Source organism: Girardinichthys multiradiatus, chromosome 4, assembly GCF_021462225.1.
Source record: "Girardinichthys multiradiatus isolate DD_20200921_A chromosome 4, DD_fGirMul_XY1, whole genome shotgun sequence".
NCBI classification, from domain to species: domain Eukaryota; kingdom Metazoa; phylum Chordata; class Actinopteri; order Cyprinodontiformes; family Goodeidae; genus Girardinichthys; species Girardinichthys multiradiatus.
The window spans coordinates 36025539-36038251 of NC_061797.1; the positions used below are offsets into that span (position 1 = coordinate 36025539).

A 12713-nucleotide genomic window follows, 5' to 3' on the forward strand; every position below is an offset into this window, starting at 1 on the left:
GGAAAAAAGCACTGGTTGTAAAATAAATCTGTCAAAAGGAATAATTTATGCATAAATAAACAAAAAAATTCAAGCAAGCAGTGTTTGTTCCAAATAAAAGACAAAACAAATTGATGAAAACTGAGAGCATATAGATCAGGATACTACAATAAAAGGGCAAATAAACTGCATAATATGGCTTACCGGAGGCCAGATCGACTATGACAAAGCGCAGAGAAAGATGCCAAATTAATACAGAGAAAAAGAGTGATTAAAATGAAAATGTATTAAAAAGAACTAGAAAGGAAAAATGTGAATTGATTACAGAAAAGTACAAAACAGCTTTTTTAAAAATTCTAGTCTTAAATCAGAATAGTTAGATAGGGTCAGGCTTTAATCAACTGCATGAAAAGTACAAATTCAAAGGTATATGTTTGGACAACATAAATAACAGGAGGTGCAGCATTTCTTTAAAAACACTGGTTGAGGAAGCTATAATAATAATAATACCTGTCAGTACTACGACAGATAAAACTGGCCCAAGGTAGAAGAAAACTTACCTGAGCCAGCAGAGGTCCCTAGGAGTGCTCAGCTTCTTGCACAGAATAAAGAGGTCAAAACGTCCAATTCGTTATGGTTATGGAGAATGAGCCTATATTATTACATTCACTGTGGAGGCCTAGAGAAAACAAATCGTACAAAATCTATTATTACTTCATTAATTTTTTAAGAAATTGCTTTAGCTCTTGATCAAATGTCAGGTTGCTAAGCACAGTTCGCCAACATCTATCTTGGACAGTTTAAAAAACATGTTATTGGTGCTGTGGTGGCTGATTGGGCTCAACTGTAAGTAGGGGCCCCGAATCAGATTGTGCTTACGGCCCCATACAATCTAGAGTCGGCTATTTATGAAAGATATTTCTAACTTGGAATGAATCTGGAATGATTATGAGAAACATTTATAAACCTTAAATAACGTTCCTGGAAAATGTAGCTATTTTAAGCTTGTTTACTACATTATCCGTGGTGCATTGCGGCCACTTTGCGACATTTTACAGCAAACGTAAAATGACGTGCCGCGGTTTACGATGGTGATCGTTGTGTAGCGAAAAATGTTCAACAAGAAGCCACGGAGGAACTTTCGACAGAGAAAACAGAGCTCTAGTGAGGATGAAGACCAACAGAAGAACGGCGGAGAAGGAGATGAACCCGAGGGCGCTCCGTCGGTCATAAACAAGCCACCCAAAGCGGCACAGAACCGCGGCATCTCCTGCAGCTCCAAGCGGGAAGCGACGCCCCCGAGGGCGGACAGCAGTGATGGAGAAGCCGGGGCCGAGACGCTGGAAGTGACGGAGGACAGAGTAGAGGGGGACAAAGATGGGACAAAGAAGACTAAAAGCTCCGTCCTTAGTTTCACAGATGATAAAGAAGGTGGCTAAATAAATGTTAAATATTTTCATTGACTGACAAACGTCATGGCAACGACAGGTATAGGGAACACGAGTTTACCTGCAGTGCGTTGCAGAAATGTTGATATCTCACATTTAATTTTATTAGGTTCCTATGTAGCAGGTCAACACAAAACAGTGGAGTGGAAGTAAAACCTCCTTTTAGGGCATGTCTTTACCAGCTTTGCACGTCGAGGGACTGAAATATTAATCATCATTATTTGCAAAATAGCTCAAGCTCAATCAGATTGGATTGATAGCCTATATGAACATCAGTTTTTGTGTCTTGCCAGAAATGCTCAGTTAGATTTAGGTTTTGACTTTGACTAGACCATTCTATCACATGAACATGCTTTGATCTAAACCATTGCATTGTAAATGTGGCTGTCTGAGCCTCTGATAATAGTTGTCCTGTCGACAGATTCTTCCACCTTAGCTGTGGATCTCTGCAACTCCTCCAGAGTTAGCATAGACCTCTTTAGCTCCTTCGCTGAGTAATGCTCTCCTGGCCCAGCCTGTCAGTTTAGTTGGACCATGCTTTAAACTTCTCCCCAACTTTATCCCTGACTTGGCACGAACACTTGTTTGCAATGCACTGCAATTGTGTCAACATGGAAAATGTTTGTGGGTTACTTAAATTAATAAATATACATTAACACAAACCTTGCAAAAGCAGTAGGCACTGAAGCACACTGAGCTTCAGCTTTATTGGGCAAACTTCACGGAGACTAACGTTTCTTTACAGTTTCTTTTCTGTGTCTTTATTAGAGTCATGTAATGTGTTTAAGTTTTAGGGGTCGTAATGTTTTCAGATATTGCATATTTTAATTGTTCAGCAAGATCCTGAACTGAAAATATTTGGTGTCTTCTTGTTGCAGCAGAAGAATCAACTTTTAAACTGAAGAGGTCCTCTGATAAAGCTGTCGTCTTTCAAGTCAGGAAGAAGGAGGCTGTACCCACCAAGACCAACCCCAGCAAAGGTACTTTCATCAAAATGTTGTTGCTTTTTTGTCTCCTCCTTTCTCTAAATGTACATGACCTTTAAAATAATCTCGATCCAGATTAATCTCTAGCTTTCTAAAATGGGGTTTGAATATGGAGATGCACAGCTGTGTGGGAGAGTTTCCACAGAGAGTTGCTGTAATGTAGCGTTGCCCCTCCTCTACCTGTTTCTGTACATTACCAGACAGCTGGTTAAAAGGTTACTTAATCTTGCTGCTGCTTAAAAAAAGAAAAAATGCACCTGTTTGGCAATATTCGTAGTTTCAAAAAACACTTATTTTGTGGAAAATAAAGAAATACCGCCCATCCCACCTATTCAGAGAACGGTGTTAAGAATGGTGTTTTGAATTTAGTTAATTAGTTTCTTTCTAATTAGTATTTTTGTTTAATTATAGTTATTTAAAATAATTTTTTGTTTGATTATTAAAGGTAAATGTGTTTTTAGGGCAGGTTATGAGCAAAAGAGGAACACTATGCTATTTTGTGTGCCTAAAACTTATCGAAGGAGATATTTTATATCATTGAAGGTGAAATAAATTTTTTGCTTTGTACTTAAGTACATTTCAGAACCTGTACTTTTTACTTTTACTTAAGTAAAGGAATTCAATCAGTACTTTTATCAGAATCTTCTAATATATAATTATAAAATTATAATATAATTATAATGGAAAATAAACTAGTCTAGAAAATCTGGATTCATCACAGTCAATCACAGTCAGCATCATACTATTCAACAATATCATGTTTTCCTGTTATAATGCAGCCCTACAGCTTAAGTCAGGCCACACTGTAACTTAAGCTCATTATATTAGTTGTCCTAATCAAAGTTAACGGTTGACCCGAATTAAATTGACAGCTTTTAAGGGAGGATGCCTCATTCTGTTAAGGGCTTCATCTTTGTGTCTCATCCTCTCCATAAAGTTCATATTTCATTTCAGAGAAATGTTATGCACCAACAAACAGCAAAATCACAAAAGTATTCTGGCATGTCATTACATAAAATCGGCATGTGTTGAATGGACTTCTTCTGCACTTCATGTCTTCCTCTACTGTCTTCTAGCCTCTGGTGGTGGAGATGCCCCATCATCTGTTTCTCCCAGGCATGATGATAGCAGTGAGGCTTCACCATATTCGCAGCATAGTGATGACGATACAAATGATGATGATGACATCAACAGTAACAATGATGACGATAACAGTGATGGAAGTAATGCTGAATATCCTGCAAGTAGCTCCAACTCTGACTCCGGCTGCTCCGCTACCAAACCAAGTATGTGTTCATGTGTAAGGTAGCTGTGCGTTAAAGAAAGTTGTGACAGAGAAAGCGTGTGCCTTCTACATGTCTGCTTAATTTGCTTTTGCCTGCACAGTCATTATCCCTAAAGCTAAGGAGATAGACGCGGCCAGGAGGCGGCGGCGTGCCGCTCGGGCCCAGAAGGAGTTCATATCGTTGGGTAGAGATGGTCGGAGCTCTGCTGGCAGCACCCCTGATTACTATAGCAAAGACGATGAAGAGGACAGAGTTGAAATTGATGACGACGATGAGCCAGATGACCATGAGAGAAGAATTGAGTTTGCTCCCCGAATGAAGAGCATCAGGGAGAGGATTGCAGAGAAACTAGGTACTAGATACAGTACAGATGGAGTGATAACCAAAACATGAACCCATAGATTGAACAAGAACTGAATGCTAATTCTGAGAGAGCAACCATAGATACTCTTCAGAGGTGCCTGTCTTTATAGGAAAAAGAAAAGAAGAATCAAGTAAATAAAGAAAAAGTTGCACTGTTGTCTGTTTTATAATTTTGTTGTAATCATAAAGGAGGAAGTGATGGCAGCCTGTCGGGCACTGACGAAGAGGAGCAGGAACTTTGGGAACAGACACAAATTGAAAAAGGAGTCAAGAGACGACCAGGGGAACAGGTAAAAAAAAAAAAAAAGGGAGATAAAACTTTTTGTTCTATTCTTATCATTTTCTAATCTTTCTTCATATCTGTCTCCTTATTTTATTCTGTCCAGTCTGATATCACGCTCTTTGTCCCTCAAACCATGTTCCTCTCTGATCTTGTCAAGTTTGGCCATTAACAATTGAAAACGATCTTATTTTTTCCTTTAATCCTCGATGTAGCTGAATATCTTCATTCTCGTAATTCTTTTCCTTCTCAGAGTCCATCTGGCAGTGAGTCCAGCAGCTACAGCAGCAGCAGGCCAGAGAGAGGAAGACATAAAAAGAGACAAACTGGGCCTAAGATCCCAAAGACCCTTCCTCCTATTTCTGTCTCACTGGTGAAGAAAAGGATCACTGCAAAGTTAGTTTCCCCTGTCGTATGCAATATCTTCCCCTATATCACACCATAACAGTCTACAACAACACCCATCAGACATTCAGTCATACGTGCAAGCTGTTTAATTTATGCATGTATCACTGCAACTAGCAGCATTCATGTTCAAAATGACACTTTGCCCTTGGGTAGAAATATTCCAGTTTAATGGAATCTCCAAATAAATTCAAATAAAAATGTAGAGCACGAGCTAAATGCAGTTTTTCAAAACAGAAAAACAACAAATTCTACTGCTGCCAAAATAATATAGTATATGTATGATAACAGTTTTAGTGATGCTATCATTGGCTTTAATTTATGAAAATGTGGTAGTTCTTTGCTTACTGGGCAGAATATTACACATTTTTGCCATTCTGGTTTGGATTGCATGATGCTAGAGAAAACTCATTAGATGGAAATTGCCAATTTGCTATATGTACATATTGTCATCTTTCCTCTCTTTTATCTGTGCTTCCATCACTTTGGGTACTTTAGCATTTTGGGTAATCTCATTTGTGTCTGGCGTGTGCATCTGCTGCTGTGAATCTCTGCCCAACTGGCTACAAGTAGGAACATCTCTAACAAAGGAAGGCGTAACCTAAGTAAAGCGAAACATGTGATTGGATGAGCATGTCTCCATACACACTGTCTCATTGTGTATATAATTTTATATATAATTCTGAAACACCACCTTCATTCTTTTTGTAGCGCCTTGCCAGTGATGAAAGTACGGAAAAAGAGGGAAAACTGGGCCAATTGAACAAACCAATCAATGTTTGTGTTGACAAATGCCTATACTTTTGAACCTCTCCCTAACTGTTTGCAGATGTAACCTTCTCAGTGGCTAAATATTACACTAGCATGAAAATGCAAACTCGTAACACTTGGAATATATTAGCCAACATATTGCAAACACTGATATTGCAATGAAGATATATTTGCAATATATTGTGCCACCTTAATTCTGGTCTTTTATAGAGAGGCACAATTTTGACAAGCTGATATTGTTCGCACACGAACAGATTTCACTCAGGAACATTCAGATGTCAGGTGGGAAATCTCGCAAACCCTCTCGAGATCAAAGTGAGTTCAGAGTAATTCCTCTCTGTGCTTCCGTCATCTTGCTTTCTGATTGGCTACACGTCACATTTAACAGGCTGCGTGCTCGTTTAACCTCAGGGAACACCCCACACGGTAAGATATCGGGCCAAGATAATCCAACATGTTGAATATCCTCGATGTGAGGTCGAAGCGATCCCAACGTCCTTCCAAGCAGACTAGATCACTCTTAACACACCTGACACAGCGTGAATATCTCATAAGATTATCTTAAAAACCATCACGATGATCAGGGCATGTCGGAAGAAGAAGATCGGGTCAAAAATCGGCATAAAAATCCTGCTAGTTGTCTTTTTAAAACAGTGTTACAGAGAGTGTTACAGGGTAGTTATCATTTAGTTTCCACATCATGTCTGTTTGTGTTTTTGACAGCTGAAAATATTGCAAAACTAAGGGGGATACCATAGAAGTCTTCTTTCAGCCAGCTCAGTAGCAGTATGCAGCAACAGGTGGGGCTGGGGCACACTTTGTTACTCTGTGCAGTGGGACAGTGGAAGAAAACTGATGACTTTTTCTGGCATGTTATTAAAAGCCCAGAGTAAAACTGGCAGTTTTTTGGTCAGAGTTTAGGTTTAGATAGGTCTTACTCAAACGTCATTGTAGATACCTTTAGAAATAACAGAAAGACCTTAAAATTACACTATTAAAAACAAGAAAATTGACCATTGCCTTAAAGTTACAGATAAAAAGCAAGAGATTTTTCAAATACAAACATTCAAGTTTCCATTCCTCATGTCGTTCTTTTTCCAGGCTGATGCATTATTTTTTAAGGTGCGAGAATGTTTTCCTTTCTTCAAATATGGAAGTCATGTTTGTTTCCTCTCATTGTTTATTGTCTTTAGACTGGACTCCCTGAAGGAGGTATACAGAGCACGACAGGCAGAGCTGAGGAGGATGGAGGGTGACGCTGAGAACGCTAAAAGCTCGTTGGAGCTGCTGGAGGAAAGCTCCTCTGAGGGTCAGCTCAGCTTTTACAGGATTATGATCCTCTACGTCCACAACCTGGTCGAATGTCTGCAGGAGAAGGTCTGACTTTACCAAATTATTTTCTTGTAGCTGTTTATATAAATCAAAGAAATGGTCAGAAAAGATGAATTGTGTAACTTACAAAGCAGACTCCAATGTATCTACATTGCATAAAGCTTGATTATTAATATTTAAATACAGTCTTCATTTTCAATTCATTTATATTGACATTTAAGCTTCTAACAATAATGTTCTGGCTTTAGGTTGTTGAAATCAACGGCTTGGAGCTGGAAATGCACACTCTGTTGTCTGACCAGATGGAGGCGCTGTTGGCTCAGAGGCGAAGGAGGATTAAAGAGGAGGCTGACCACCTGCAGCAGCTCAGCTGTGAGTGGTCCCCCTGTCTACCTGTTTAATACAACCAAACATACAGCGTGCATCAGGAAGTGACTGAACGTTTAAATGAACTCCATGCCTCTTGCAGATAACACAGAGGAGCAGACTGGGAGCTCAGCACAGGGAGCTGATACTCGGTGGTGAGTGCAATACAAAACATATTCTCAAATGTCTAAAAAGCAAAGACCTTACTTTCTAATTTCTTGTTTGTGTGAACTGCAGTGAGATGGACTCTGCCATTAATCCAGAGAAATACTTTAATTTACCTGAAGATTCAGAGCCTTCTGCAGAAGAAGAGGAGCAGCTGCAGAAAGGAATAGGTGAAAATCAATTAAATCTGTTTTTTGAACCTTCATTTACAGTAGTGTGCTAGATGCCGTACACCTTAGTGCATTCCACGTTTAGACCCCATTTACTGAAAGTTCTCTGTAGCTGCTTTTTTTTTTTTTTCTACTTAAAAACCTGACATATTAAGCTGATGGAAATCGTCTCACTCTGTGCCCTCTGTGCTCTCTCACCAGCTGATATCCAGTCGAGGTCTCAGGCAGTGTTTGCTGACGTCCAGGACGACTTCTACGACATTAAGAAGATTCTGTCTCGATTTGAAGAATGGAGGAGGTCCTACTCTGAGTCCTACCACAACGCCTACATCTCTCTTTGTCTGCCCAAGTTGCTGAACCCCATCATCAGGCATCAGCTGCTGATGTGGAACCCATTAAAAGTGAGTGGATACGTTAAAAATGCTTAGGATTGTCCAAACACATTGAGGTGTTAATCATTTCTGTGTATGTGGTTGTGTCCCAGGATGTTGGTGGGGAATTTGAAAACCTCCCATGGTTCACAGCGGTGGAGACATTTTGTCACGGCCACGGCCATGAGGAGCTGGAGGACACGGATAGAGAGACACTCTCTAATGTCATAGAAAAGACTCTTCTACCCAAAATGACCAGTAAATATCACACACACTCTTCACTCAGACATTTACCAATACATCTACACATAATCTTTATGAAGAGACGACATTTTGGAGCTTGTCGAGGTGAACTGATGGCTGCCCAGAGCTGTGGTCTTGCTGTGAAATTTAAGAAATACTTGTTTTTTCTGTCGGCTACGCTTCATTTCAGAAACATTAAGCACGGTTTTCATGTAGTCTTAGGAGGTTTCTTTTTAATTTTCCCAATATTTCATGCCTCCCGCCTCGGGTATTATTTCATAAAACTCAGTGACCAGGAGAATTAATAGTAGGCTTTCAGAGGCCATTATCTGAACAAATACATTTTATTCTGCTCTGGTTTCCACTGAGTGTGTGTAATCAAACCACAGTAACTAGTTTAAGTAAAGAATGCACAACCCTTTGCTCAGGGAATTTAAGGCTCCAAAGGAAAAACAATCAATAGTTTTTGCCTTGCTTGCTTCAGGAACACGATTCTTCGAAATACATTATTCTTTTCACAATAAGAAATAAATATTGCTGTTTAATTGCAATTAAAATGTGTCCACTGGACATTTTTAAAGAGGACAGCTCAACACGTGCTATTAAAGGTTTACAAAGAAATTATGTAGAAATTGGATTTCAGAATAAAGAGTCATATTTATGTTTCTATTTTTACAGCACCTATATGTGCAGTTTGGGACAAATATGGATCTAATATTAGATGGTTTTCTGTAGGGATGCCAGAAAGGTCCCTTTCTGTTCTACCATCACAAATGTAAATATGTGGATTTTGCTGAATTGTACCACGACTTCAACTGTGATTGCACTTTGGTCAGATAAGAATTAGATTGACTTTCAGCAACAAACACCCCTGATGTGTCTGGAGTAAAACAGGATGACTATAGCCCTTTTTCCACCGAAAGCCCCAGGATTTTTTTTACCCAGGGAATAGGATTTCAAATGAATTCTGTATTTTCTTTCTCCTTTGCCAAGGACCATCTATTTAAATGAGCCTAATGACATATGTGGAAATTGTGACGAAAACTGCAATACACCTTCATTCCAGCAGATGGCATTACTCTTTTACTCAGTTTAAAAGACTATTAGCTAAGAAATATTTTTTTGTTTCAACTGATAAATAATAGATGATGATGAGCAGCTTTAGACTTTCACAGATAATTAATTCCTTCCATTATTCCTTAAGTTGCACTGGATTCATAAACAGGATTAAATCATTATTTTCAATTTAATGTTGTACCAACCTGCATCAGGCCAGAGTTCTTGCTTTACAACTCATTTACAATAACTATTAAACACTGATGAACACACTTAATTTTTCTTTTATGATCATCAGGTAGCTCATGTCAGATAACTACAGAACAGGTTTTTAGTAAAAATTGTGTAGAATAATAACAATCGGTCCAGAAGTACAGGGAATTGAGACCTTGACTGTAAAATCATAACTAAATATTTATATAAAGTAGAAGATGGTTAGACAGTGGAGCAGAGGATGGCAGGACATGAGGATGATGAAGATCATCACTGGAAGCTTCTGGAAAACTGCCTCCAATCCTTTAACTGTGGTCTTTCCGCCTGCAGAATCATTTGCATAAAACTATGAACATTTAAAATATTAAAGAGTTCACACTCTACTAAGTTAGGTTCCTATCTTAGCTAAATGTGCTTTTTTTTGTTTTTGTTTACATGGAATATTTAAATTGCTCTGATCATCGGCACTGCATTGAAACGTTTGTCTTACTGAACTGTAGTGAAATTGTTGATAATTAATGCCAACAATAACTTAAAATGTCGCAAATGTCCGGCGACAAATTTTCTGTTTTATTTTCTGGTACTTGCACAAATTCCAGGACCTTTTAAATAACAGTCTAAGTAAACTGAAGATGGGTCGTTGGTGTTCTTTCAGACGCATTAACAAATTACATGGCTAAAACAACACAGAAATGGCTCAAAAGACATATACCCAGACCCAAATCCTATAGAAAACCTGTGGAGTGAGCTAAAGAGAAAAGAGTATAAGAAAGAACTTGGGAATCTGGACAATGGAGAGTTTGAGCAAAGAGGACGGTCAAGAGATCCTTTTCTCCTTTTCAAATATTTTCACTGTGAGATTATCCATCCCTCTAATATCTACATCTGCTAATCCTCACGGGGTCACGGGGAGGCTGGTGCCTATGTCCAGCAGTCATTGGGCGAGAGGTGGGGTACGCCCTGGACGGGTCGCCAGTTCATCACAGGGTAGCACAGAGACAAACTGGACAACCATGCACATATACTAACTCCAAAGGGCAATTTACAGAGACCAATTACCGTACAGTCATTTTTTTCAATTCTGGAAGGAAGCTTGAGAACTCCTTCATGCACGAGGATAACATGCAAACGGCATATAGAACAACCCCAGGCTGGGATTCAAGCTCAAGACTTTTTTGCTGCCACCGTGCTCCACCATGCAGCTGTGTGATATTATGCTACTGCATATTGTTTTCTTTACTAGCAGTGCAGTTTTCAGTTGTGCCACGTGAGTAATGTGGGGTTTTTCTGCGTAGGCTATGTGGAGCTGGTGTGGGATCCTTTGTCCCACCAACAATCCGCCTGCCTCTCTTCTGTGTGTCACAGGCTGAAGGAGGATTACTCCATACTTGAAGGGGAGCAGAGTAAACCTGTTAAGGTAAGGCCAACAAGGCCAACAGGTGTCTGTAGTGTGAGTCAGTAATAAACATGCATCAGAGAAACTGTATTTTCTGTGTATTTCGGCCTTTTGCAGGGATTCATAGAAGCAGTGGTTCGCAGGCTCAGGAGCTGCGTAGATGAAGATGTCTTCATCCCCTTATACCCCAAAAAGTCAGTATATTAAAGTCATTCATCGTTTAAGCTTGCCCACATTTTCTAAATTCACTGCTTAGATTGAATTATCAACTCATCAATGATTAGCTTAATGAAATGAATGTTTAATGGTCATCTGTTTTTTTTTTCCCAGGCTTTTGGAGGACAAAACGTCTCCTCAACGCCGCTTCAGGGATAAACAGTTCTGGACGGCTGTTAAAGTGACTACGTCTTAAAAGATGTCTCAGCTTTACCATGTTGGTACCTCTTTTTGCTAATCATGGTTATTTTATGTCTCTGTTAGCTGCTAGGGAATATGGGAAAGTGGGATCTGCTGCTTCCTGAGCCCGTTCTGAAAGAATTGATGTTGGACAAGCTGCTGAATCGATACCTTATGATCACCCTGTCTAGTCAGACGATGTCCAGCAGTGACGTTTTGGCACACAGAAAGGTATCTAAATATAAAGCTAAATGTGTCACTGGTGCAATCTGTATCCTGGGATCTGTAGGCAAAATCACACTTTCTGCCTCCTCAGATTGCAGGCTTTCTACCTGCCTCGTGGTTTGAAGGTGAGAGCATCTGTTTGCCTCAGCTGCAGAACTTCAGGAACAACATTGTTCAGAAGGTTCACAGCCTCTGCAAACAGCAGCCTCCTGAAGATCCAAGCACCAGGTCATACAACAACACACTTCATAGGCTGATGTAAATTCATCTTACTGCTTGCAAAACAGATTCTTGCATCAGCTTTATCCCTTTATCCAAACTCTGTCTGCTGTAGGTCTGCTGTGGTTGAAGAACTGAAGGTTCTCAGTAGAATGAGATGCTACGACTCCATTATGGCTCTAACAGAGAAATACCACTATGAAGATGCTGTCTACTCTCATCAGCTTCTGAACCAGGAAACAGAATGACTTAAAACGGGATGAAATAAAGAATCAAGTTAAACTAAGAATCAGTCAAGTTGTAGAGGTAAAACATGCAGCGGTGCAACCAATTCTCAGATTTTTAATCAATGTTTTTTTCTACAAATTGTTATATTTTTATGAATAAATGTTGGAACTTTGTCTTTATCTTCTGTGTTTTATAAAGTGAAAGAGGTCACCTTTTAAAGTCCATATACAGGTCCTTCTCAAAATATTAGCATATTGTGATAAAGTTAATTATCTTCCATAATATCATGATGAAAATTTAACATTCATATATTTTAGATTCATTGCACACTAACTGAAATATTTCAGGTCTTTTATTGTCTTAATACGGATGATTTTGGCATACAGCTCATGAAAACCCAAAATTCCTATCTCACAAAATTAGCATATTTCATCCGACCAATAAAAGAAAAGTGTTTTTAATACAAAAAACGTCAACCTTCAAATAATCATGTACAGTTATGCACTCAATACTTGGTCGGGAATCCTTTTGCAGAAATGACTGCTTCAATGCGGCGTGGCATGGAGGCAATCAGCCTGTGGCACTGCTGAGGTCTTATGGAGGCCCAGGATGCTTCGATAGCGGCCTTTAGCTCATCCAGAGTGTTGGGTCTTGAGTCTCTCAACATTCTCTTCACAATATCCCACAGATTCTCTATGGGGTTCAGGTCAGGAGAGTTGGCAGGACAATTGAGCACAGTGATACCATGGTCAGTAAACCATTTACCAGTGGTTTTGGCACTGTGAGCAGGTGCCAGGTCGTGCTGAAAAATGAAA

The 12713-nt window shown here is 39.4% G+C and overlaps 1 protein-coding gene across 3 annotated transcripts; it reads left to right on the forward strand.

The window, feature by feature from the left end:
• The first annotated feature begins 1026 nt into the window (after positions 1-1026).
• On the forward strand, positions 1027-12071 carry gcfc2 (GC-rich sequence DNA-binding factor 2). Of its 3 annotated transcripts, none has more exons than XM_047362525.1 (18): positions 1027-1410; positions 2306-2407; positions 3490-3699; positions 3800-4051; positions 4252-4352; positions 4596-4738; positions 6712-6895; positions 7099-7222; positions 7320-7371; positions 7451-7551; positions 7753-7952; positions 8036-8180; positions 10730-10851; positions 10948-11024; positions 11161-11227; positions 11311-11457; positions 11543-11679; positions 11786-12071. In XM_047362525.1, the coding sequence occupies exons 1-18, from the start codon at positions 1092-1094 to the stop codon at positions 11916-11918; spliced, it is 2616 nt and encodes an 871-aa protein (XP_047218481.1). In that variant the 5' UTR covers positions 1027-1091; the 3' UTR covers positions 11919-12071. The 3 variants fall into 3 exon arrangements, with proteins under 3 accessions (XP_047218481.1, XP_047218484.1, XP_047218482.1); XM_047362528.1 differs by having other exon boundaries at positions 2309-2407; XM_047362526.1 differs by having other exon boundaries at positions 1028-1410; positions 7454-7551.
• The last annotated feature ends 642 nt before the right edge of the window (positions 12072-12713 follow it).

What these genes read in the sequence shown, in the direction of transcription:
- gcfc2 (XM_047362525.1), top strand. Translation starts at nt 1,092, where the DNA reads ATGTTCAACAAGAAGCCACGGAGGAACTTTCGACAGAGAAAACAGAGC. An exon ending in CAAGACCAACCCCAGCAAAG is followed by an intron (nt 2,408 to 3,489) that starts GTACTTTCATCA and finishes ACTGTCTTCTAG; the next exon opens with CCTCTGGTGGTGGAGATGCC. An exon ending in CAGGGAGCTGATACTCGGTG is followed by an intron (nt 7,372 to 7,450) that starts GTGAGTGCAATA and finishes TTGTGTGAACTG; the next exon opens with CAGTGAGATGGACTCTGCCA.